At 42.2% G+C, this 27,193-nt stretch overlaps 2 protein-coding genes across 3 annotated transcripts in view; both read left to right on the top strand.

Moving 5' to 3' along the window:
• The window catches only part of LOC132994240 (Golgi reassembly-stacking protein 1-like), a 408,891-nt gene that overhangs the window by 354,840 nt on the left and 26,858 nt on the right, over positions 1-27,193 (top strand). The window lies entirely within an intron of this gene.
• plod2 (procollagen-lysine, 2-oxoglutarate 5-dioxygenase 2) overlaps positions 5,717-27,193 on the top strand; it is a 35,027-nt gene continuing 13,550 nt past the window's right edge. For both annotated transcript variants that reach the window (XM_061064047.1, XM_061064046.1), the window contains exons 1-7: positions 5,717-6,188; positions 19,801-19,892; positions 20,487-20,623; positions 22,858-23,021; positions 25,560-25,672; positions 25,767-25,830; positions 26,225-26,322. In XM_061064047.1, coding sequence (XP_060920030.1) covers positions 6,086-6,188; positions 19,801-19,892; positions 20,487-20,623; positions 22,858-23,021; positions 25,560-25,672; positions 25,767-25,830; positions 26,225-26,322 — 771 coding nt within the window. In that variant the 5' untranslated portion in view covers positions 5,717-6,085. The remainder of the gene's footprint in view (positions 6,189-19,800; positions 19,893-20,486; positions 20,624-22,857; positions 23,022-25,559; positions 25,673-25,766; positions 25,831-26,224; positions 26,323-27,193) is intronic.

Genomic DNA, 27,193 nt, shown 5'->3' with positions numbered 1-27,193 from the left:
CTGTGTTCCTTCTTGAGCGGACTGTTGAGACTTCCCATGAAATCCTGCTCTCAGAGGGGTTTCCTGTACCATTGCATTGTTCATTTCTGGAAATTTTGCAATCAGATTACATCACATTTGGTAATAATTAATCATGCAGACCACACACAAGTGATGTCACCCATGTAATTCCTGCAGTGATTTTTTGGCAGAGATTTCATGGACTGGGAACGACACAGATGTTTTCTTCATCTCCAGCAAGTATGTGGGAGTATTTTTTGTAGTCCAACATCCTTTTTCATTGACTCCCCTTGTAATTAAACACATATCTCAGCTTTGCAGCTCATAAAATAAGTTGTCATTCTGTGTAAGGCATGACACTAATGATTACTGGAGTGACTTTGAAGTCTAAGCAATCAACTTGTTGCTCCTGGGATTAAAGCAGAACATGTCAGTCAGTCACTTGGGGCAACCAGCCAGGCATGTTTGGTGATTCAATTTGTAGCTCAACACAACACCACAAGGACGAAACAGAGCCTAGAAACAGTATACAGTATCTGGAATTTCTGGTATCTGTGTTTTAAAACCCACTTAACAAACGAATGACCGAAGCAGCATCTGTGCAAACGCAGGCTAGGAAAACGACCCTAAACACACAGTTGGGGAGTGGGGAGGGAAGCGCAGATGTAAAATAAAAAAAAGCGGGGATGGACATTTATTTTTATACTTGGATTCATGACAGTAAATCACAGACTGGAGACATTTAAGACTTCACCAACACTTTCTGCTCAAAATGATGCTCAGACAGGACACTAAGGTTTCACAAAGTGTAAACAAAGACTTAACAAAACCATTGTATTTAAATCTGCTGCCAACCACATGTGGAACACACGACACGACGCAGATTACAGAGTCAAAGTCCTGAGCTTTGAACTGTACAAAACACTGAAGAAGAAGCAGAGCTGCATTTTGTGGCACAACTTCACCAACCGCCAAGGTGCATGAAGAGTGAAAGGCAACACTTTGTTGTTTGAAGATCAACTTTACTAACAAATTAGACCGATGAGTTTCGGCTTGTGGCCTTCATCAGGGTCATCAAACACCTCAGACCTCAACCCTGGGACTTCAGGACTTTAAGGTACTAAAAGGTGATGCTCATTTGTTGTATATTTCCGACATGGGACATTTGTTTTGTTTGTTTTTTTTACATGTGAAGAGTCTCGTGTGTGCTTTGAGTACTTAACCAAATCAGAAATGCTCAGAATAAAACCCTAAGTCCCCATACTTTCAGGATATACCACTTTTGCAATGTAGTCCCCTGCAGTGGTAACACACTCAGTACTTCCTGAAGTCCCCAATCCCTGGGTAAAGTCCCTGCAGTGGAAACTACAGCTATAACCTTCTTCTGAATGGGTACGCTCCCAAAACAAGAAGGGCCTTGAGTCCTTGAAACCCCTGACACACAACAAACATTCAGCTCTGACCACGGCGTCCTTTATGTGGTTGTTGTTTTGTCCCATTGCTATTGCAACCACCAGCTGGCGTATGTCACTTTGGTGTTGCCACCACCCGTGTGAATGCAAATGGAAAAAAGTCCTAAGAGTGTGTTTTTGTGTATTTGTGTCCCCATGTGGGCAGTTCCCCTCAGGGAGTCCTAAGAAATGTCTGGTTTAAAAAAAAAAAAAAAGCCATTAATATGTCACCCTGCGAATGGAGTCCATGAAACAATGAGTATGTTTTCTCCAAACTATATGTGGCATGTACAAACGTATTCTTGAAGGTGGCCCTGCAAGGACAGGAATTAATGTAAGGTTGAATCCTACTCTTCCTCCACCTACGTTCTCTGGAGCCTTGTGGTTTCCACATGGCCGCCTAATGATGACATTCAAATGAAAGGCTGGCAAAAGAGCTCGTTATGTATAATTTTGGAGGAACACTGCCCAAAAAAACCCCCCAGTCTCTCCAGTAGAAATGCAAATTTATACGGCTGAATATCACACTGGTTTTAAAAATTGCTAACATCTTGAGTTTTCAAACAGTTTGCTGCTCACGTCTTTACCGTATAAGCGATCAGGCTCGAGGTCGGAGACAATAGATGAAAGACCGCCCGCGATACAAGTTAATTAATCCATGAACAACCTCTTTCCCTTTTTGTGGCCAGACTCCATGGTGACATAAAAAATGTACTCGCTGTGCTTGTTAAAGTTCTTTAGTCTTAGATTAAACGGCGTGCTGATGAAACCCCTTCCTCCCAGCAGCCCCTACAGACCACACCCTGGGCCAATGGATGTGCCCTGTGGCCTCATAAGTGGGACCAGCGTAGACAGAACAGAGCCATGGGGATGACGTCAGGCTCGTTTCTCAGGAAGACACGCTGACTGGAAGAAAAGGAGTGTGCTGTCCTTTTCCATTGATCTGGACTAGTAATTAAGCTCGTTGTGGAGTGATCAAAGCGTTCGGGGGATAAAAATGGAAAACCCGTTCTTTTACAATCATGGTGCGCGATTGTGGGTTCTCGAGCGGGGCTAAGGGAACCGAGGGATCCAGCAGGGCAATTGCAAAACCATCAGGTTGCACCACAAGAAGAGGGTTACGTCCAAAATAGAGTAAAAGTAGAGAGAAATCAAAGGTGCGTCCAAGCCACTGACAGTTACGTAAATTGAGTTCAGACAACAGCTAAAGCAGCGGACTGGCATCAATGGAAGGAAAAACTTTTTTATTTTGCACTTTGTGTTTATTAGGCAATCCAGACATAGTTAATTTATCCAAACATAGTTCATTTCTTACATCATTATTCTTTTTTTATAATGTTATACAAAACAATAAATGGTTATATTAATATCTTAGTTTGCCCATTTTCTTTTTGTAATAGAGAAAAATAAAGCAACAACAAACAAGCAACCCACATAAAAACTTTTTTTTTTAAAACCACACACACCCAAAACAAAACAGAAAAGAAAAAAAAAACGTGACACACACACCACCAATGACATAACCATGATTTAATTTGTTTTTTGTCCTCTTGTTTTTGCTTCAATATTTGGACTCTTCTTCACAGTCTGCTTATTGCATCATGTTTCTTCTTTTGGCTTGATTCAATTTAAACTGTGCTTTTAAAACCCGCTGTCTCCTCAACAGTTCTCAAAATAGCGGCTGGCTTCCTGTCATCAGGAGGCTGCAACACTGTTTAGTCTTAATACAAGAGCTGCCCAGGCTGGAGGAGTGTGTGTTTTATTTGGCCCCTGAAATGAGCCCAAATGAAAATGCCAACTCAAGAGAGCACCACCTGTGCTGCTTTAAAGGTTTCCACACAGTCTGTTCTCCCTCGTTAACCTCCATGAGATGTGTTTAGCTATATGTCCAAACGCCTGCTACCGTCTGCAGATACCGAGGTAGATAAACGCAGAGTGGGGATAATTATGTGGAGGTATGCCTTCTTGTTCCAATGAGCTTTCTCCATCCTTGCCCCGCGCTAACCACAGCAGTCGCTAAGCTTCTCTCTCTGCCAATTTTTTGCTCAATTAAACGTAATTTTCTCCCCCACGCCGCGTGCATACTAAATTAAAATGTCAGCAGTGACACCACAAACGCCAGGACTTAAAACCGTGTCCCAGTCCTGCAAATCCTGACTTAGCAAAGATGGATTCAGTATCTCACATCTTCAAGTACAACGCTCCAACGGGAATATTAAGCAGCTCATATAACTCCTGGAAGTTTTGTCGGGGTGTAATCGAATCCAGACGACGACTCACTGCTGGGCTTTTCCAAAATGTTTTTCGGTGGGTGTCCCGACTTGTGCCAGTGAACGAAAGCAACACATATCCCAATCCCCTATCACACACTGCCAAGATGCTCTATGAGGTTCTCCACCACGCTTACATTTTCCAGCTGCGGAGAGTTATCGTACCAACCCACAGGAAAAAAAAAAAAACCCTGTTCGATATCTGAGTTGTGAAATGATACATGCCTAAAGGCTCGTACAAATGGAAAACCTCGGTTCATGCTGTGTTGTTTTAACTCGGTTGGTCCGAGGTATGATGGCCTTATTTGGTCGGATTTGTTTTTGTGTTTAAAACAGAGAAAGTGATAATTTCCTCATGGCACACTGATTTCCATAAATGTGTCTGCCCAGTGCTTTACTTTTCAGTTGCATGCTGAACTACAGCAAAAAGCATCATGGCTGAAGTCCAGGACGAGGATTATACGCTGAGCTTTCTGGCATGGCTGTACATTTTTAGGGTTTATCAGGGCCTCACTGGAACCAAGTAATTTATCTCATAAAAAAAGTTTTTTAAAAAGTGCGGCTTCGACTCCCTCTGCATTCAAAACCCCCAAAAACCCGGTGATGTCATTAAGTAAAACAATCTGGGCACTGGGCAGCCATAGCAACTGCCATGCAAAGTGTTCACCAGACAGGAACAGTTTTAGCCGGGGGTGGTGGGTGGTGGGGGGGGGCAAGTCTGTAAAGTCTAATAAAGAATGAGAGACACAAATGAGAACAAAAAAGAGAATGGTTTCAAGGTCAGCTGAGCTACACGGAGATGCAGATGAAGTCAGACAGTAAATGGAAGCTGGGTTTGATGTGCGGTGTCTGTTTCCCTCTTTACTGCTCCCCCGTGTGTGTGTACAGTTTGTGTGTGTGTGTGTGTGTACAGTTTGTGTGTGTGTGTGTGTGTGTGTGTGTGTGTGTGTGTGTGTGCTGCAGAATAGCAGGAGCAACGCAAACATCTGCAGCATCAGTCAACTTTTTAATATATCGTCGATGGTTAGGTGAGGACATGAGTCAGTACCGCTGAAATAATTAGTCGGGCAGATAATTTGAGTTACATTTTGGATTTCTTTTTTACTTTAGTAAACTGTGTGATTTTTAGGGTTTTGGTCAGGAGGGGAGTAGAGTTTCGGACTATGGAAAACTATTTTCTGACATCTTAAAGACCGAATGATGAATCAATAAACCGAGACGATCACCAGCACAGCAGCATACCGCCATGGTGGAAAGTCCCTTTGTTTTGGATGTATGTATCCGACCTGTGGCTCCTCTCCTGCATGTTGTTTTCCACTCTCTCTCTCTGCCCTCTGGTTTCTGACTCTGTCTGCTGCCCTGTCTCTAAAATAAAGAAAATACATCTTGAAAAATTATTGTAATAAATTAAACAACTCAAAATGATATAGGGCACTTACAACAACTCAACAAACTACATGAGTAAAATGCAGATTTAACATTTATGCACCAGTAAAATAAATCTTATATCAAAATACATAGAAAGTACATCTTCTGTTTTTTAATTTAAATACAGGGAATAATTGTTACACAGGTTTTTTTTGCCTTGTGGTATCTGAACTTACACTCCAGGAAGAGAATCGAATACTTATTCATGTGCTCTTCCTCATGATATTTATTTAATTTAATCCATATACAGTAGGCTAGTTCATTAAAAGAGGGACAAGTGGACTGTGCAGGATAGTCTGGAAAACTCAACATAATGAGGAAAAAGTGTTTATAATACAGACTTAGAAAGTTGAATAAACATCAGGGCACCATTAATGGGATTCTGTTGCTTTATAGGAAGGAGACTGAATGAAAAGTCTCTTCTGAGCAGGGTGGAGAAGGAGGGCAGTGTTGATCCTGCAGACTGCTGGGTGCTCAGGGGGAGGGGACCAGAGGAGGGATGTTTGACAGTCATGGGGGTTGAAGAGGGGAGGAGGAGGGGGGGTGTTTAAATACAGCTGTGCTGGGTAACACTTTCGCGCAGGACGTCCCTGTGTCAGGGGTGAACACCGTTATCTTCTCCTCCTGCACCGAGTCTCTGTCACTCTCCACTTCAAGAGGCTGCAGAAATAATCAAAAGGAACCACCACGCCTGCTGCTCAATTAATTTACTTCTTTAACTTTGACTACTTTTTTTTAATCCGTTCCCTGAAGAGCTGCTCGTCCAGAAAACTTCATATACATTGTATGACTTTTACTCCCTTTTTCTTTTATCGCGAGAGGGAACATTAAGACCCTCCGGGGCTCACCACTGCTTCCTGCAGGGGAGGCAATACAGCCCCCATTAATCCAGTCGGTCACCCGCAGTCCGTCCGGGAACACGCACTGAACACAGCAATGGAGTACCTCAAGTTTTGTTTTGTGTTTTCCTGCTGGATGAAGTTTGCGACTTCTCTCTCCTCTACCGAAACACCTCAAACTCCCGCGCCCATTCCTCCAGGTAAGCAAAGATAATAAAATAATAAGAATAAAAAAATCCATTATGCTCTTCTGGGACTCGCCCCGAACTTATTAACCCCACTGTGATGGATAAGCCTATCCTGTACGACATGTTTTATTGTTTCCTCACATAGCCTAGATACTACATATTATATAGTTCTTACTGTAGAAACACAGATTTAAAGGTTGGTGTAATTTAGGCTATACGGGAGGAAATGCGGGTCACAATGCCTGCGTCTCCCTGCACTGCTGCACTTCCATATGTCGGACCATTAAATTATATGATAGTGCAGCTCCTCACTTAAAAGAAGTGTCTGCGGTTTGTCACTGTTTGTTTGTTTCATGGTGTTTGCTCTTTTACATCCACACGTCGGGCTGTAAAAAGTCAAAAGTCGGCAGGAGGAGGAATAACTGTTTAACCCAATTGGCTGCGACTCTTTGATGCTTTCACTTTCCTCATTCAGACCTGACAGTTTGTCCTATAGCTGTACGAAATGTATTTCTGTCATTGGAATTAAATTGTGGAATTCTTTAAATAATGATTTGAAGGGTTGTGTTCAGATATTTCAGTTTAAGGAAATGTATGAGAACAAAGTGATCAGACTGTATGACATTAGCAGTTAGTGTGTTTTGTGTGTTTTCCTTCTTATTTCTGAGGAAGTGAAGACTGAATTGTCAGATTTGTTTTATGTTGATATTCATTCGTTGATTGTAATTTGGACAGACCATCCAGACATTTATTATTTGCTTTTTGAGTAAGGGGGGGCCGGCAAAACAAGATGTATTCTTCTCCCTGCTCCTTTCCGTACATGGGATAAAGTATGAATAGTGTTTTTTCTTTTTCCTTTTCTGTTGTGTGTTTAGACATGTACGGAACAAATTAAAAAAATGAAATGAAATCTAGACCAGGGGTGTTATCCAAACACTGACATTAGAACAACAATAAAAAAATACAGCAGCAGCCTTAAACTAATTGAACATTTTTGTATGTAATTTCACAATAAAAGGTCAAATATGTCATTTCAAGTCATTTCCAGTTTGCATTTGTTTTTGGAAGGCAACTCGCGACCCCCCCTTCCAGTGTCTCGCGACCCCCCACGTGGTCCCGACCCCCACTTTGGGAACCACTGCTATAGACACTCTGTTTTAAGGCGTGAATGCATCATAAATGAAAATGTGTAGGAAATCAATTATGGTTTGATTTTAATGGTAAACAAGCGATTAGGCTCGACGTGCGTTGTCAACCTGTTTGTAATTGACGGCACATGGAGCAGAGCCAAGAACAACCTGTTGAAGCAGCTGTTGGGACAACCTATATGATGTACATGTAAGCCTGTACACTGGGTTTGTGCTTCTTAACCCCCCCCCTCCCCCCCCCACACACACTCCCACAGTTTTATTGAGCTGTTTGAATCCCGTCCCCTGTTAGCATGTTGCTGTGGGTAAATTGCTCTAAATTGCCCTGAAATCATTTCAGTTAAACACAGCTCTTTTCACGCTCGCGGGGCATCTTGTAAAAACCTGCAGACAACAACCAAAGTATAGACATGTGTGTGTGTGTGTGTGTGTGTGTGTGTGTGTGTGTGTGTGTGTGTGTGTTTTTAAATCCCCGTGTTGGTGTCAGGAGAGCTGTGGGGCTTGCCTCGTAAGTTAAGTCTGGAAATGTACTTTTCTAATGAAGCATTTTGCTCGGGGTGAGGCAGTCTGCTATCAGGGAACAACAGCCGCCTTCAGTCTCCACAGGCCTGTTTTGTCCTCTGGTCTCTGGACCGACACAGTAGCCACAGTTTACTTTTACAAGGGTTAAAATGTTTTGCTTATAAAAAGCCTTTTCAGAACACCTGGGAGGGATTAGAGCACCAGGCGAGAGAGGGTCAGCGCATTAGGATGCACACTCTAAATCCAGTTAATCCAGTTAGCGTGTGGAATTTGGAAATAAATACATAAAAATAAATAAAGTAAACAAAAACGATGAAGAGCTGACAAAAGTCAGTGTACCAGGCAATCCATGTCATGCCAAAGCCGACTTCACCCTCAATGTCGAGCTCGCTTTGTGAGTGCTCTGATCCTGACCCAACACACAGCGCATTAAGCATCATGATTGAAAACTCTAACATGTAACACAGGTGTGTTTTATTCCAAGAGGCTGTTTGTTTTAACACTTACGTCCATCAGTAATCGAGTAATAACGTCAGAAACAATGCAGCCTGACACCCGTTAAATGATGTGTTAATAGTGTGTTATATCAACTAGATGAGTCATTTTCCCCCATCAAGTTCTCAGTCGAGTGATTCTTTAAACCCCTCTGTCGTTAGAGAGTGTGGTGGTGAAAAGTGAAGCAAATGGCTTTAATGACTTTAATCACTTGGTGTAGACTCATGTTGCGTCCCTGGCAGCTGGTTGGGCATCGTTTTCCCTTTAAATGAGGTCAGATGACGTGTTAGCCAGCACCTCAAGGAGAGCAATTCTGTTGAGTTTGAGAGAGTCTACTTCAGGTGGGGCGAGACGCTGGTCGCTGTCCGCTGTCCGCTGTCCGCTGTCCGCTGTCCGCTGTCCGCTGTCCGCTGGTCGCTGTCCGCTGGTCGCTGTCCGGTTTGGTTCAGTCCGGTCATGGGCGGTACTAGGCAGGGGCCAACAGGCGCCAGTGCCCCTGTAACACTGATCTTGGACCCCCCTGTGGCCTACCCTCCAAAAGGAATACTTTTACTTAAACAAATATAAATCATGGTATTTTATGATGTGCGCTATTTTTTGGCATAATATATATATTTTTTATAGCGATCGTCTTTGTCTATTTTTCACCTGGGTGTAATGTTCCCCTCTGACAAAAAAAAACTGGCCCCAGTTCGGCCCCCTTAGTAAAATTGGTCTAGAACCGCCACTGAGTCCGGTACAGTAAACCCTGGTCTTGCTTGCGTTTCCACAGCCAACCCTTATTCACTAAGGGGAGTGTCAGCCAGATGGAGATAGCCACGTCAGCTATGTAACAGTGTGACATCATAGCAGCCCAACACAGTGTAGCCCGATATTAATTAAGTTCAACGAAGAAGAAGAACGGGACACAGTAAACTTAAGGGAGCCTTTTGTGGCTCAGTAGTGGTGTATGAATGGGATTAGTTTCTTGTGATGGATGATACTACACAGTGATCACTGCCATCAGGATGTGAATGGGTGGGTGTGACATACGGTGTAAAAGCGCTTTGAGTAGTCTGAAGACTAGAAAAGCGATATATATGCTCAAGTCCATTTACCGTTTACTTTAGAGTCAGATCCCAACAGTGTCCAACAGAAGGGCACCAAAAAAAGTAGGGCGGTAAGGATCCCTTATTTTGGTACCATTTCCCAACTTTGGACGGTGGAAACGCCAATAAATGGGTACTGCACCGAACAGAACTGAACTGGACCGCTTGTTGGAAACGGGGCTAAAGTGACAGGCTGTTAAAAAAAAAAAGTAGAGGGGCGCTGGTGGCGCAGTGGTTAGTGCGTGCGTCCCATGTATGGAGGCTATGGTCCTCAACGCGGGCGGCCCAGGTTGAAATCCCACCTGTGGCTCCATTCCCGCATGTCATCCCCTACTCTCTCTCTCTCTCTCTCTCTCCCTGATTTCCACCTCTATCCACTGTCCTGTCTCTCCATTAAAGGCACAAAAAGCCCAAAAATAAATCTTTAATAAAGTTCTGAGTGTAGGTCTCACTTGTTGCACATTCTGATATCTCTCCTGCAGCAGCTTTTCTTTTCTCTGAGAGCACTAATTATCTCCATCAATCAGGATTAAAAACGGTTCGGATTAAGACGTGAAAAGGAAGAAAAAAAAATGAAGAATGAAGGAATGCAGCCTCCTGCACGTTTCTAAACCTACGGGCACCTGGCAGGTCCCCCTGAACAGCAGACGTGGCTGTTGGTTTTTATGGTCAGATTTTGGAAAGTTACAAAAAACTGGGCGGTGTAGACCCACTCACTGTCCAGCTACCTGAAAGGAGCTTTTCACTCATTTCTAACCTGTTTTTTTAATCACCTTTTTTTTGCACTGTAGCACCGATACCTTTGACCACTCATGTCTTAATAAAAGAGACTATTGTTGCATCCACCTGTGCAGGTGTCTCCTCTGCAAAAATCTAAACGGTCTCCAGCACCATTAGTGTAACTGTTTTTGATTCCCTGAGTAGACGCAGCTTCACACCGTTCACATACATATATACAGTTATTGTGTACCGCCTCATTGTTCAACTCTCTGTCCAAGTGAGTGAAAGGTAAACGTCTCAGAAGTGAAAACAATGTGTTTCCAAGTTTAAAACACAAAGATGCCAACATCTGAAAATCCTAAAAGGTTGGACGACTGAAATACGGCCTTCCACATCAGGAGTATTTTACACAAAGTTGATGACATTATGTACTTGGAAACCAGCTCTGAATGTTTGACAGTAACTTGGACATATTTCTTGGCAAGTATCTGTTAGTGTGTGTATGTGTGTGTGTGTGTGTGTGTGTGTGTGTGTGTGTGTGTGTGTGTGTGTGTGTGTGTGTGTGTGGACGGAGTACCATCACTCTGGATGATCTGCTCCTCTGTCCCGTGGATTAGATGACCTTTCTCAGACATCCCTGACGTGTCAGTCAGCAGGGAGTGTTTTATAGAGAAGAAAATGGAAGCTCCACCTAAAGTTGTCGTATACACTGCAGAATATCGCTCTCCATGCCTGTAATTCCAGTCTTAACAAACTAACAAACCCTGCTGGCATGCCCGGACTGTAATCAGGCCGTAGACATTGTCACTGTATCACCACAGGGTTTGGTTTTGTGCTTTCTTTGCAGCCAAGTATGCATTGTGTTGTCTGCGTTTTCACTCCGTCTCTTGTTGCCTGCAGTGTCTGAGGTATAGTCTGCACACTATACTAAACACACAAGAGCAGAGTGTGGACCGTTCCCATGATGCAGAGTCTTTTGAAAAGGGAAGGTACTCCAGCTCTTTGGTCAGGACTTATACTGACCTTGCAATGAGTTGCTTATCTTCAAGTGTAAGTCCTCCAAAAAATTACAAGGCGTAACTTTTCTCGTTATTTATTGAAGAATTCAAAGTATTTCCGTTCTTATTTACTTTCTTACTTTCTTTCTTGTAAAACTGTAATAAAGCACAAATTGCAAAAAGTACATTAGAGACTAACAAACAGAAAATAGGGCACAAGAAACAATTAGCTAACCTAACATGCTTAGTCATGCTGCTAGCTTACTGCTCTGCTAACTATCAATTTATTAAAATCCAATCGTCTAAAGACACAACTTAAAAACTTACATTCTGCCTCTTAACACCAAAGAACACAAAATAATAAATACTTACAGACAATTAGTGTTCATTTTGCAGGAGGTGAAGAAACTGCTGGTCTAGCGGTAATTAACACCTCACATGCTTATACTACTCAGTTCACTTAAACAACCAGGAGGGGGCAGTGTAAAAACAACACTTAACTCAAACAATATTAAATGTCCTTCACAAAGGGCACAACAGGACTTGTGAGTATATTTCATCTATATCTAACACGTTGTTTAAATTCTGAGAATGCAAACTTAGCAGCTGTTCATATTTGGATCTTTTCTTGATGAAGCCTGAACAGGTTGTACTGTTTTAACTGAAATGTCTTGTTCTGACTTGTTAAAGTTTGTTTTTAAATGTATAAGTCCTTGTCATAATATGAAAGAAAAGAATATCTGGGATCCTTACTGTAACATACCGACGTGATGCTTTAGAGGAGAGAGGGGAATACATCCCAGCTACGTTTTATCAGAAGTATGCAGGATGGAGTTGGAGCAAATTACTGGAAATCTTGTCATGAGTAGCTGTAGTGCATTCATCCTGTGAAGTATGAATGTATTGTGATTTGTTTGAGATCATTGCTTTGAAGCTCCCATGAGGAGTTTTTTTAGCTGGTTCTGCAAAAGACTGAAATGAATAGTGAAGTTGATGCAACGACGCATCGGCCCTGTTGACTGACATCCGCACATCGGCAAATAATTTGGCATGAACCGATCCCTAACGCTGACATCTACTTCACCTAACTGCTGATTCAGAGAAGAGGTTTCATTATCGGGCAGATGAAGTCACCTGTCGAACAAACTCTGACTTTTTTCATCGTCAAACGTGAGAGGAAATGTCGGCATTGTGGGAGTCTCGCTCCAAGAGAAATAATGAAATGAACGGAGATTGCAGTATTCCTAAACGTGGCTCCGCTTTAGCACAATCTGTTTTTTTTTCTTTTAAAGCCATTAATGAATGGAATAGTCTTCCAACTAGTCTTAAACTTTGCACAAACTTCTGCACGTTCACCCGCAAAGTCAAAAAAATGGATTTTAAGTAACCAGTCTTGTCAGCATTAATTTGTCATCGACAACCTTTTATATCTCTCAGGGAAACTTGTACATAATGTTTTAATATCTGTAAACTGTTCTATGTCTTTCTTCTCTCTTATGAAATGTGTGTGTGTGACTGGTTGATTTGTATTTTGCTGTTGCCTTCATCTGCCCAGGGACAACAGATGGAAATTAACAAGTTAGGTAAATCTGGTACAAAGAATCTCTTCTCTTCTGAGACTAATGGCTTTTTTGTACACTGTCCCTGATTCAAATAAATGATTTGCCAAGTATGAGAGTCACATTTTGAGGTAGCAATGGAGTACCTCAAGTTAGCATGTGGTTGTCCATTAAGCTGCTTAACTCCTCCCCCCCTTTGCAGACAGTATTATTAATATAAAACAGTCAGATTTCACTTAATTATGCTTTCAATAATGTACTTATTAAAGAGTAGCAGTCAAAGTTAAACTGTTTGGTGTATGACTTTGAAACAAACCAAATGTGTGTTCTAGTTAAAAGAGGATTTAAAGCTCCACAGAGACCCCGATTGAGGCCAAAGACGATTTAGTCTAGAGTAATCGTTTGTAGCTGACAGGAGCACTACTGACACAAACCAGATGAGATTTGTTTTTTGTTTTTCTTAGACATTTTATTGGAGTATCTTCCAGGACAAAAAAAAAACAAGCTATTCTTGAATCATAATGACGTGTGACGAGACTTCTAAATTGTTTCCTGGCACAATGCTGGTGACATCATTGCACATCCCGCGGGCTGAAGTGCCTGCGGTTTGACATGTATAATTGGAATCACAGTGTTTTTCCTGGGGTTCCCTTTAATGCCTCTCGGATTATGGAAATTATGTGTTTAATCAATCAATGTGACTTTGAGGAGTCACTAGAAAACAACTCTATTTACCTATCGTGTACAGCTAAAACAACAGACCTGTGAGCGTCGCCCCCCAGTGGTCTCATCTGTTAAATTACAGCAAATTACAAACACATGATGTGCTAACCTAAGTAGCAACAATGGTATTTTCTGGGGTTAAGGAATGTCTGCATGTCCAGAGGCTGCTGGCTGTCAGATATTAAAAGTGTTTCTTCTGTGCCAGAGCTGCTTTTAGTTCCTTTAAGTTTGTTTTAAAGCTGGAAAACTTTTCAAAGTGGCGTCACAGGAGGTTTGTTTGCACGCTTTTGTGTCAGGCAGAAGGCTGAGAAATGAACGGCTAGCGTTGAAACATGTGAAGACTTGTCAGTAACAGATTGGGCAAAAAAAGACAAGATTGGGGGCGGCCATGGCTCAGTTGGTAGAGTCGGTCAGGGGTTCGATCCCCATCACCTGCAGCAACATGTCCGATGTGTCCTTGGGCAAGACTCTTAACCCCAAGTTGCTCCCGCTGCTTTCTTGGTGGTGTGTGAATGGATGAGTTAATACTGATTGTCACTTTACATAGAAGCGTGAATGTGATGACATTTCATTTTTTTGCCGTCACAACATGTTGCTACTTCCTCCAAATGGTTAAAACCATCATGTATTTGAGTTTTAATACATTCACTATGCCTTTCTGAACTACATCTGCTACCAATAGTGTTCTCCGAGTCATATTTTACAATGGCTTAAGAGCACATGGTTGCACTGATGGTCAGATTAACACCTCCTTGGTTTCCAACTGTGACCGAATGGCTCAACAGAAGCACCATTTGAATGTGGTTCATTTTCAAGAAAAGTAACCAATTTGTCCAAGCGATGACAAGTTGTTATTTTTATTCATAAACTCTTCTACGTAGGAATGTTATGAAGCAGCCAAAGAAAATCATTGTTACCTCTCTGATTATTGAGTAGACAGTGTAGTGTGTGGCTGTGTCTCTACTTTCCTTCCATGTGGTAAAAAATAAGGCCACCAGGAAGTCACTTTTCTGTTTTTAGGGAAGGTTGCCTTGGTAACTGGATGACACATATTCAATGCTCACTATGGTGACCAAAGTGCATCGAGTTCAAAGTGTCTTATAATCTGAAAATACCAGTAAAATAAGCTTTTGCAGACTGTTCATCACAAACCAACAGAACACTGGCTCAGAAAGTTTAGCTAACATTAGCTACCAGAGGAGGTCGATGCCAGAGTTGAATAAACAGTAATTACCTCGACTAATGCAGTGAGGCGTTTGAACTGTACAGCCAGGCATGGCCAGTTAAAGTTGGATTTACATTTGGTATGATGAAGGCTTTAAGTAGAGTAAAGTAGTTTGATCATCCAACAAAAATCAGGTTTAGGAACATTCAGTTGCTCTAAAAATAAACAATTTAGCATCATCAGGTCTGTTCAGACGGCCAGGTCAAGGCCCCATATTTACACCCCTGTGATGTAATGGGGGGACCAAGTTGTCCCACCTCTGTACTCTATCGTAGTTAGTAACATAGGAGTTAGAGGGGTGAGACGGGATTACTGTATACGGTGAAGAAATAGGGGAAGAACAGCGCTGTGTGTGCGCATCTCTGAGTGTCTGTGTATGTGGAGCCACCGATGTTTCTTTAAACAACATCACCCCCACAATGCTGTAATAATGAGGAATCTCAGACCTTGACACCAATATTGTGCTGTTGCTATGAATATGAAAGTACGAGGATTGTTATGATGGTGAATCACTTTCAGAAAAGGCTGTTGTTACTGACAGTGTCCACATGTCCACAATGAGATTAAAGGTAGAGTCTGTGAAATACATGAAAAGGACAAGAATGTGGGCCTTTAAAGTCTTTCTATGTGATTTTTCACACTTAAATATAATAGAAATCAAGTATCTCCTCTGAAAATAACTCTGTGAGTCATGACTGTCTACAATGGGTGTAACACCCGAGTCCCACTGTCTGTGATGTTTTCAGAGTTTTCAGAGACCTATCTTCAGTTTGTTTACATCGCCCGGACGGCCGGCTGACTCCTCCCCTCGTGTATAAAAGTTGTTTAATTGAGGGACTAGAGAAAAGAAGAATAACATACTGTACTCACTGCTTAACTGTGTTTCTAGATCACGCTCATTTCAGGTAAATTTACATGCAGTGTGAAGATACGAGCAGAATAAAGATCGCTAGCATTAGCATGCTAACACAACAATGCAGCGCGAGTTGTTTTGGTTTCATGCTGGTGCTCAAGGGCGACATCTGCTGGATCAAAACATCACATATAAAGCCTTTAACTGAAAAAGTTGCAATGGTCTTTTCCTGGAACTATTTCAGACAATCTTGGTGATCTTCAGGCAGGAGAGATCAAATCATCCTTATGTCCAAGGCCGGTAAACATTCACATGATACTTCTTTCCGTTATTCTACAAAAAGTGCTTACTGAGGCTTTTCCCAGGACAGAGTGTCAGAACTTTTGCTCATCGGAGTGTGAAAGTTGACCTAGACGGCTGAGCCCCATGTGGTACAGAGAGGGGAGGGGGAAGACGGCTTGGCGCCGATCGCCTTTCTTGGAGAGAAGTTACAGCAGTACTGTAGGAGCTGCATTCCTTTCCTCCTGTGGGTTGTTCTTACAGGACTGACATGAGAGTGTGTCGTGTTTACTCTGAGTAGACACTTATCCAACAAAACCATGGCTGTCTGAAAACTCTCCTTTTATAGTTCCATCTGCCCGTAAGGTATGCTTAGTTATTGGTGTTTATCCTCTTTATATAAATGAAACTATTAAGAGTTTGACCAATGGGCTGGATTACATTTTGTAATAAGATTGGAAGGTTCTGTTTTTTTAACTTCTTCACTTCTCTTTGCAGAGATAAAATCACGTTGTCTTCTCTCCTTAGGGACTTATGGCAACACTAAAACTATACGATGCATTTTAACTTTACAGACAGAAACAGATATATTGTCTAAATGCATTAAAATAGATCCATTTCACTTCAGGGTTGGCTTAGGTCTAAAAGCAAAGAAATCAGCAACAACACCTGGGCCTAAGATGTGGGCTGCATGGTTTGAATCCCCGTCTTACCCAAAAACACATCCCACATGTAGCTGCAGGAGCTGGACATCAAACCCCATAACCTTCTGGTTGAGAGACGACAGACTACCAGTGAGCCACATCCGTGATAAATGTTTTATTATGAAATTTGATTGTACAATAAGAATCAGATGTATGGAATTCTGGACTTTAAGTGGCATTTTGACAACCCTCCAGTCTGACTTCAATTGAACACAAACACGATTCAGTGGCTCAGCTTGGAAAGAACTGATGTATCATAAATCTTCCAGTCTCATTTTATGGTATCTGGATACAGTACTATCATTTCCAGCCACGGTTTTCCAGCCCTAGTTTGGAGGAGGATACTGTAAATCCATAGAGATTTAAAAAAAAAAAAGCCATGAAAGAGACCGCATTGAAGTGTTTGAACAACAAGTTTTAATTTAGAAAATAAAAGTGTCTGTCTCATGCTTCTGAACCATCCGCGAGCTGTTCTTAACTGGAAGCTTGCCTGTTGGGGTGCTGTCATGTGGTCTGCATGTTTACAACAAGGGGGAAGCGTGTGTGGCTCCCAAAAGGTTTCGGGTAAAGCCAGAGGGGGCGAGGGGCTAATTGGGATCACGGATCACAACACGCAGCTTACCACTGGTTTCAATTGGTTAAATACAAACAAGGCTACTGGTTTTCAGTTCCCATTTTATGTGAGCACAAAAATAAATTGAAACCATCTGTTGAGGGAATAAAATCCCATGTCCTTGCTGGAATCACAGCATTATGAAACAGAAAGTATTCATGGAGGTCTCCAATATTTCAAAGAAACCCCAGCAGAACATACTGTGGGTGGCAGAGCTGGGTGTGTTTTGTTCAGAGCTGTTTGTTGCACGTTTAAGTCTGCAACACTAACAAAGTTACAGACATAAGACACATACAAAATTATAAACACAGGTCAACATATTCATGGTCAAAGAGCAGAAAGTCATTAGTCGATGCATCTACAACCTGATGCATCCTCCTCCCAACACCTTTAGTCTACTTTATAATGATTTGAGGAGACCAGCGCCCCCAGACCCAAACCCTCCTGCAGCAGATTCCAAACTGCAGGAACAGTGAACCTGAAGGTCCTGTTATCTGTTCCCAAAGTTGCACACTTTGTTACTTGTTGCCTTCATTGGTTGGTTGGGTCAGATTATTCGGGTAGGCCAATCAGAAGCATAGACTCTCAGGAGAGTCTATGTGCAAAAGTGTTTCTTACTACCAATATTCAAAAAGGTAGTCCTCCAGACAGACCCGCTTCACAAAGTAAAAATGAAGAAGTGTTTATTCATTGGGTCTTTGTTCCAAATGGGTTGGTTTTGATAAAAGCACATGTTGAATGTAGTCACTGGGAGAGGGGGAAAAGAAGCTTATAAACTTACCCTGTAACCATTAAAGTCCCTTGTTCTACAAAGCTGAATGGGAAATGTCTTTTCCAAATGTAAGACACATCATAACCTCCCTGCACCAAGCTCAAGCCTCGGACAGGAACGCTCCTGTGGGCTCATTATCCCCGCCCCCCTTCCCCTCCTGTTTGCTGCTTGGGCTAAGTTGAATTTCATGTTGCTCTGGATCGGCCCAGTTCCTTTGCCATAAATGTTTTCTGAAGCTGTTAGTACTGGGAACTGTTTCCAAACCTGAAACAGAAACCTTTGTGTCAGAGGAGAACTGGAACAACTGTTAAAGCAAAGACAGGGCCACAGGCTAGACATGGATGAGAGAACGGCTCAGTCACATTGATGGAGAGTGGATGGAAAAGATCTGCAAGGACACTTTAGTTTGAAGGAGTGGCTGAAGGATGGTTGATATCGTCCTTTTGGACAAATAATGCCTTAAAATAGGCCCCTTTGCTTTGTTTAATTCATCTGGGTAGATGAAAGTACAAAAAACATTTTAGACCACAAAGCGCTATTGTCCAGTAATTGCATTTACCTTTTTAGATTCTAAAGGCGGACTCACACTAGCTAAGTTGTCCCGTACAGGCCAAGAAAGTGAACCGAGCTTGAGCAAAGATCTGAACGCTCAGATTAGTCAAAGGAGCTGGACTTTAGGGGTGAAGGGTGCTTGGGCACGGTACAGATTGCCTAGTGTGAGTGCCCCCTGTATTGTGGGTTCAAGATTTGATAATAACCCTTTTGCAAAGTTCACCTTCATTGGCCCTACAGTAGTTGGGGGAGGATATTGTACAATGAAACGTCAACAAAAATTATTTCTCGGTTTGTGAGATCTGTTGTGCAGTCAAAAAGACGAATCATCACCCAAGTCTTTTTCACCACAAGAAACGATGACGACCTCTGAATCTTTGTATTCTAAGGTGTTTTTCAAGCTCTTTAAATGCAGAGTGCACTTCTGGGTCCTTTACAGGCACCTGACATGTTCACTCGCATACTTTCAATTCAAACTTGCCAATGTCCAATAAATGATTTACAAGGCTTCAGTGGAAAGCTAGTGTTGTATTTTAAATTGAATGCAGATTGGCTCTCAAGACATGAAACGCAGGATTAGTATTCAAGTGGTCGTATAAAAGCGTATAAAAGTGTCATTAACTTTTTGTTGGCCATGTTGGACTTCTGGCACAGAACAGCATTCTGCACCGTTTAGGGAAGATGAAGTGAATGATTACTCCTCCAAAAACGCAACAACAGGATCTGGAAGTCCAGGGTCCTTCCTTCCTTGGCACTTTCTAATCAAGGCCACCACCCGGTTTGGTTTGACGAAACATAACAGAAGAAGTGAAAAGCAGCTTCGTGGGTTTAGCCCGCCTCTCTCTAGCTTCACATGAGGCTATGGTGCTAATTTGTACTTGGTCTAACCCGTCTTCAAACCTCAGACTTCTGAACTCATGGCCGGTGGAAATGTCCTGCAGCTTTGTGGGAGTCTCCAACAGGAAAGAAATTATTAAGTCTGTGTCTAAATGTATGCCTCCATTTTGAATCAAATAGACTACAGTCGCTAATTTGAGATGTAGGTTTAGACTGCTAAGCCAAGCAGTTACCAGTTTGTTGACATTGGTCTGAGGTTTACAAGGAGCTTGCTTCACAGAAGATGGAATCTCTATGCTTATATATATATAAGTACCACTATATTCTAACATATTCCTGCGGACATCTTGAAGCCAACATTATCCCATAAAAATATCTAAACGTTAGACCTCTTTGGCAATACCATAAAATGTTACAATATTCAGCTGCGAGAGAACATCCCCACATCCCTGTAATTTGGTTGCCAAAATATGTGATGACTTTATAAGACACATGAGTTAAGTTGTGGGATTTTTATTTTTCTTCCTTTTTTTTAGAAAAGTTGCTGGTCCTAACTGTTGCAACCGAGGAAACAGATGGCTTCCTGCGCTTTATGAAGTCTGCAAGCTATTTCAACTACACTGTGAAGGTACGTCTGTCTCCTCAACATTCTGTCAACAAACGGGCGGTCCTCCCAGCTAACGATGCTTCTCTCAAACACACCAAGTCTTAGAATCACACATGATTGATTGGGCCTCTTAAAGGGAACAATGAGGTGTGGCAAGCTTGCGAAAAACATCCATCTTAAAGGGATACTCCTCAGTGCGGGTCCAGAATTTTCCCTGTGTGGTTGAAGCCAAAGTAAAAAGTCACAGTTGGTGCACCCGAGCATTTTGTTTGGTCCTCTGTCTCTCTCCTGCAGGACGTAAAAGCTTCCTTTATGAAACTTTTTTTTTTCGGTTGATGGTTATTGCAAGAGACCTTTTTAATTAACTTTGAAGTCAATTTAATGCTATTCTTTAAATTTTTTAAAGTGTCCATCAGGCTTTATATGCACCACAATATTATGAGAGGCAGCCTCGTAAAGGATCAATCAGAACTTAATGATAAAGTGACCTTACTGTATGATCAGACATTAAGGAAACGGGCTATGTTGAAGTGCTGGCTTCTCTTTTGAACTCTGCTGTTGTTAAGCTGTTTCATGTTGGGCTCCTCAGCTGCTTCATCACGTGTTCTGTCTCAGGTGCTGGGAATGGGGGACCCATGGAAAGGTGGTGATGTGGGTCGCTCCATCGGCGGAGGACAAAAGGTCAGACTACTGAAGGAGGCCATGGAGGCTCTGGCTGAGCAGGAGGATCTGGTCGTCCTTTCTGTGGACAGGTAAGTTGTCTGTTTAGCTCCATGTGACCATGTGTATGTATAACCAACACTTCCTTTTTCTGTGACTGTTTTTGATTAGTCGCTGACAATCTACCCTGAGAGGTAGAAAACACCTTTTTCTAAGCGGCTAGTTCTTTGAAGTAAGCAGCCAAATATAATAAAGAAAAAAAGATCAAACTCTTATTATTTTTCTCTGTTCTTGCTTTGTGTGTATTTCTACCAAAGATGTCGAGCTGTCAGTTAGTTTTTAGCTTTGTTCTGATCTTCACACAAACACCTCCACGACAAGAAAGGGAATCAAAACACCTCTAATTGCTGTGCAGATCTATGAATTAGAAAATTAAACTCATTTTCATAAATCACAGACTTTAATGATTGCTTTGAATTTGATCCCTCCCTTGGTGTGAAAGCCGGTGTTCTGCCCACTTATGCAGCAGCACTTAACCGCCCCCCCCCCCCCCCCCCCCCCTCTGCCCACTCGTATAAAAAGATCATTATTATAGAGCATGGGCAAAAGTACGAGGGGAGTCGTTTTCACATGCAGGTAGCTGAATTATAGGAGCTGAGTTTTCAAGGCCAGTGGAAAGTTTGACAGAGATAATGTTAGTGGTTTGGAATAATAACAGCTTTCTTCAAATAGAGCAGCTGGTGATGATGATGATGATGATGATGATGATGATGACACTCACTGCATCACGTCGCATGAATAATGTGAGCTATATTTGGTGTGAAACGTTGCCACACCCTCGACACAGGTACTTGGAATGGTTCTGTTTTCCTTTTGGAGAAAATGCGCTCATGATTATGAAATGTATTAAAAGATTTTTGAATTGAATAACCCCCAATTTCCACAAACTGCGTGGGTCCATATATTAAAGGGACACCAAAGTTGGCTACTCTTAGTGCTCTTAAAGGAGATCTATTATTTTCACTTTTGCCTTTAATGATGTCACTCTGGGACTCCTGTTGAGTAGCATTGTGAGATGTGTAGCTCAAAAACCTCCTTATTAATCTGATACTGGCGTCAGTAAAATCCCTCATCCCTTCATTTCAGCTGCTGTCTCTTTAAGGCCCACCTCCTCTTGTCCCCACTTTCCTCTGATTGGCCGGCTCTGTTTGCAGTCGCAGGTACATTTCAGTGAGCTTCCAGGTGGGCGTGTCCTTGAAAGAGCTGGTGGGGGTGGGCGTGTCCTATGACTTTGCTCCATGCTTTGCTCTGAGACGTCAGGTTCTGGCCAAGTCTCACCGAGTTCTCGTAAAGTCTCGTTCAGAGCAGCAGGAAATCACGTCCGGGGATTACACCAACAACTGTGTATGATGTGTTTAAAGAAACGTTGCTGAGGTTTCGTATGGCCATCCAACATCCTAACATCATATGTATGTGTTGAAATATGGATCAGCAGAATAGATCTCCTTTAAAGAAGCAGATAAATGTATTGCCGTCTTTTCATTCTCTTAGGTAATACAGCCAACACAATAAGAAACTGTTTGTTCAACCCTACATTTATTTTTCTACAATGAACTTTTTTAAACATCGTCCTGATTGTTTTCTCTGGGACTGGAGGCCATTTTTATACCGCAGCGTTTACTGTGATTTACGACTTAACAAGGGGCAGAGGGTGCCTGTATAAACATGTGTCGCCCAGATGTGGACAGCATGCAGGCTTTGTGACCTATGTTTGACTGTGCTTCCTCTCATGACATGCCTGAGGTGGTTCAGGTTATCCAAGAAGGTGGTTGGTTGTCTTTCCACCTTTTCCTGCCACCATATATAAACCAGTTTGTATAAAGTGCATGATTTCTTATTTTGGGATCGGACATTTTTAGATCAGTGTGTGCTGAGTCACAGTCTAAAAGTCTAAAAGAGGGTGTTTTATTGCCAGTGACTCGGTGGGGGAAGGTGTCAGCTGAATGATTCAGCTTTTTTACTGTTAGGACTTCAAAACTGTAAAATCACCAGACACATTTTGGAGTTTTCACGTCCTAGAATATCTGACCTTTCTTTAATAGCTGGCTTTTTAAGTCACCACGATGTCTCTGAAAAGGGTTAGCAACATTTTCCTCTATCCATCACAGAGCTTGCCTGCCTGTACAAATGCCCACCAATGAAGAATGTTGACTATTTACATTGAGATGTTAATCTGCGTGGAGCGTGTACAAGCACAGGGTTTCTTGTCAGACTGATGGATAATGATCTGTTTTATCTGTATTTCATCTTGGTTCCTCCCTTTTAGCTATGATCTTATCTTTGCTGGGGGGCCGGAGGAGATTCTCAGGAAGTTCCAGCAAGCCAATCACAAAGTGCTCTTCGCTGCAGAGGGCCTGATATGGCCGGATAAGCGGCTGGCTGACAAGTACCCCTCGATCCGCAGTGGCAAGCGCTACCTCAACTCTGGAGGTGGGTCCCAAGAATGTTCAATCTGATGTTTGGACTTATCTGAAGAAAGTGCTCTGTTAGGCCATCTTGAATTCCTCAATGTCAGCTGACAAGAGATAGATGTATATGTAAAAAAAAAAAAAGAGTGCAGCTGGTATCCTTCAAACTTCTGGGGCTCATGGAAGGGAGTACTTCAAAATAAAAGTGGGTGGACACTAAAGACCAAAAAACATTGGTATAAATGATCAAGGCTCTCAGGATGGTTTGAAGTTTTCCTCCACTTTTGTTTTATAGATGTACAAGTGTCACTCTTTCCAAATGTAGTCATATTATGAAATGTTAGTGCATCCCCTTTGCATTTTGCATTTTACTCACACTAAACACGCTCACATGCAACCCTTGATGTACTTTCCAGTCTAATTCCTTCCATCTTACATCCTACATGTGTAACTTACAGTAATTATGTGATTGTTTCTGTATGCTGCCAAAACCCACACTCAATACTGTGCCTGATTGCATCCTGAGTAGACACAGATGTAGGACTGTAGCTGGCGTTGCTCCCTCACCCTCACTTGATTCAACTCTAGATCACAACCCAATGCAGCATTATTCTTAAAATGAACTACCATCCTCATACTCATCTGCACACGATGAATATTCCACTTTTAGTGAGACGATTATCACTGTGGGTCAAAACTCTTTAGTCATCATTTTCTGAAGGGAATAGTTTATTCAATGATTGGTTTGTGCTTCACAAACTGAACATTGTTTTTGTTAATGTCCTGTGTATGTAGGGGTAGAGCGGTGTTTGAGTACCCTTGGTTCTGAACCCATAAATTCTATGCATGGACGTTGGTTTATACATTCCCCCGTCAGCTGTCACACTCTGAAGACTCACAGGCTGAGTTGGAATTCAGGGAGCCAAGCAGCCGTTCACCGTCAGTGTTATTGGTTCTAAGATTCTTGTGGTACCTTCAGGGAATGGTGTCAGACCTGTGTTAGTTTTAAAATTTAAAACCGCAGGACTTTTATTACTATCTCTTAATACCATAAAATGGAAGCATATTTTTCCTGTAAACTCACACCTCCAGGTATTTCCTCTCCCAGTGGACAGAAGCTGACAGATGCCCATTCATATGAAAGTTAGCTGCATACTTTATTCCTTTTTGGACCTTCTGCCCTGATGCATTAAAGGCCTCCAACATCCAAAGATCTGCCTATAGACACAAAGAAGGTGAAATAGTTCAGAATGTTTGCAGAGATTTTAAAACGAAGAAACAATAAGTAAGCTCCCATGCATAGTCCACATGGTATGGGCAGCTGTCTGTCCTCAGGACACAGAATTACTACTTTCCCTGTGGTCATCAGCCTGCGCTGACCTCCCATACTGGAGTCTAGCTGCCTCCGACTGATCAGAGACTGTTTTTAGCATTCATTGTCATTGACTTGACATGTGGATTTGTCTTGGCCCCCACAAAGTACCACAGTTTATATAAAATTGTTGGTTTTGTTTTTGTTCCTAAAGCTACCGCCCAAACGACCAGTGGGTAATGTTTCAGAGCATCTGGACACATACTTTCACAGAGAGTGCCAGGTTTCAGGAAAGGAATCATGATACAGAAGGGTTGTGTTTGGCTGTGTGTGTTTATTTAGCTGAGGTTATCTTATCTTCTCACTCCCAGAACTAAAAAAACATTTGAGAGAAGGGACCTGATCCACTGGACTGTTGGTAAAGGTTTGCAAAAAGCAGTCAATGAAACAGCTTTCTGTCAGAATAGATACAAAATAAAATGTTGAATTCCATGTTGCATATAATATTCTTACAACGTTGGAGTTGCATATTGTTTACTGTGTTGTACAGCCGAGTAACTCAGTGAACTTTTCCAGAAGCATTGGGGCCTGCAGTTCCCAGGGCTTTTCAGGATCTGTCGATTTTAAAGCCATCACTTTGCGGATAAGCAACCGTCAAAACGAGTCGCATTAAAATGTCATGATTTCCTTTCAACTGTGCCTCGCTCCAGACATCGGGATTATGTCATGTCTATCCTTTGACTTGTTTACAGTGTCCAAGGCTTCTTTTTTTAAAATGCTGGGATGCAAAATGGCGCAGACAAGCTACACAGCCGTACCCTGCAATCTGCACTTTTCTGTGGTCAGTGTCCTGGAGCACGAGAAGGGAAAAAGCCAAGGAGACAGCTGGCCAGAGCTGGAGTAGAGAGAATGCCATGAGAATGTACGTTTTCGATAGGGTGTGAGATACTCGCACAGACCGTCCCAGAAGCTTGCAGGCCCCTTTATTGCACTCCTTTCTATCTTCAGTCTGTGGGAAGAGAAAGTTCCTGCCCATTCCGTGTGTGCTTGGGATTATTGCCAAGAATCACACTTTGCGTCGGGCGCTCAGGCTTCCTACAGTGAAGGCTTTCGACCATGAAGCCAGCAGATAGTGTGTAATTGTCGCCAACAGTCTGCCAGTGGTAGCCTATATGACCTTGTAAACTTTTCCCAACCCTGCACTTTACAGCTGGATTTGTGCGGTTCACACTGTTATTTCCTCTGCAGGTATCATCGGCTACGCCCCGCACATAAACAGAATTGTTTCTCAGTGGAATCTCCACGACAACGACGATGACCAGCTCTTCTACACTAAACTATACTTGGATCCCTTAAAGCGAGTGAGTATTTTTGAGTGCATGGCAAACACTTGGGTGTGAACATATCCCTAGAGAAACAATCCTGGATGGCTAAGATACTCTCTGTCTTTTTCAGGAATCTCTCAATATGACTTTGGACCACAAGTGCCAAATTTTCCAGAACCTGAATGGGGCTGTTGGTGAGAAATCCTGAAAAACTAAATTCCACTATCAAAGTCTCTGCTGATCTGTTTGCTATAAATCAAATATTTGAGAGCAAGGTATTCAAACCAACAGTTTCACACTGATACTTGCAAAAAAAATATTCATATTTGTAAATATGTGCTTGAACATAGCTTATTACTTATACTACTTTATTATTGCTTTCACTTGGTACTTATTGCTTATTATATTGTTATACTATTTTTATTTTATTTCATATTGTCAACTTATCTGTACTTCCTACTGATTTTTGGTGTTATGAGCAACTGTAGCAAACAAATTTCCCCCTGAACCTGAATCCCGTGTGGTTAATACATTTTCATAACCCCGCCCTGAAATGTCTCTTGTTTTTTTTCTTTGATTTGTTGGCAGATGAAGTGCTTCTAAAGTTTGCATCAGACCGCGTGAGAGTTAGGAACACCGTGTATGACTCTCTACCAGTGGTCGTCCATGGCAACGCAAACACCAAAGTGAGTAAGAAATGACGGCCTCAGGGGCTCAACCTAGCATATGGCGCTAGCATGGTTTCAGGTTTATCATTTTCATCGAGAACGTCGAGCTGTTGGCTGAATTATTGAACTCCCTTTCCCACGTGTTTAGATGAGTTTCTTTTGGACCTTCTCTTTAAGATTTGTATCCACTCAACATTTTTTTGGCCGGTCATTGCATTTCACTGCATAGACTTGTGACACGTCCAGGAAATACATATACTGCTCCAGTGGTGGTAGCCAAAAACTCTGTCTGTGAAATCCAAATCATTACTTAGTGTGCAGGGCAAGATGAGGCTAAACCGAGGCTATCATTCCTTCAGAGTGAAGGGCTGATAGCAGGACGTCTGTATGATCATCCTGTTAGGTTTGATTCTGGTCTTTCAGCCCTCTCTCCATTGCTCCACCTCCAGCTGTCTGTCTCTGGTCTTCCTTGGTATTGAACCAAAGCCAACAAAACTATTGAGTCATTCTTCCCGGAGGCCCCAGCATCTGCGGGAGAAGCTCTAAATAATAGTCGATCACAGAATGCTTGTCCAAGCAGTGGGTTCTGCTGAATCTCTTTATTTATTATGACTTTCTTATTATCACGCCGACTTCAATCTGGTGAAAATACATGAGCGGAATGATAATGGCTGTGATAAGACATTTGTAAAAACACGGTTAGCATGGTATCAGTCTCTGCTACTGCCTAATATGCAATAATAGGTTGCATGGGGGCGCCGGATAGCCTAGCGGTTATGTCACACACCCCATGTACAGAGGCTATATTCCTCGTTGCAGCGGCTGTGGGATCGACTCCGACCTCGGCCCTTTGCTGCATGTCATCACCCCACTCTCTCCCTTCCACAGT

Source organism: Labrus mixtus, chromosome 19 (assembly GCF_963584025.1).
Source record: "Labrus mixtus chromosome 19, fLabMix1.1, whole genome shotgun sequence".
Lineage (NCBI taxonomy): Eukaryota > Metazoa > Chordata > Actinopteri > Labriformes > Labridae > Labrus > Labrus mixtus.
The sequence above is the reverse complement of the archived record's forward strand: the minus strand, read 5'-3'. Positions and strand labels throughout refer to the sequence as shown.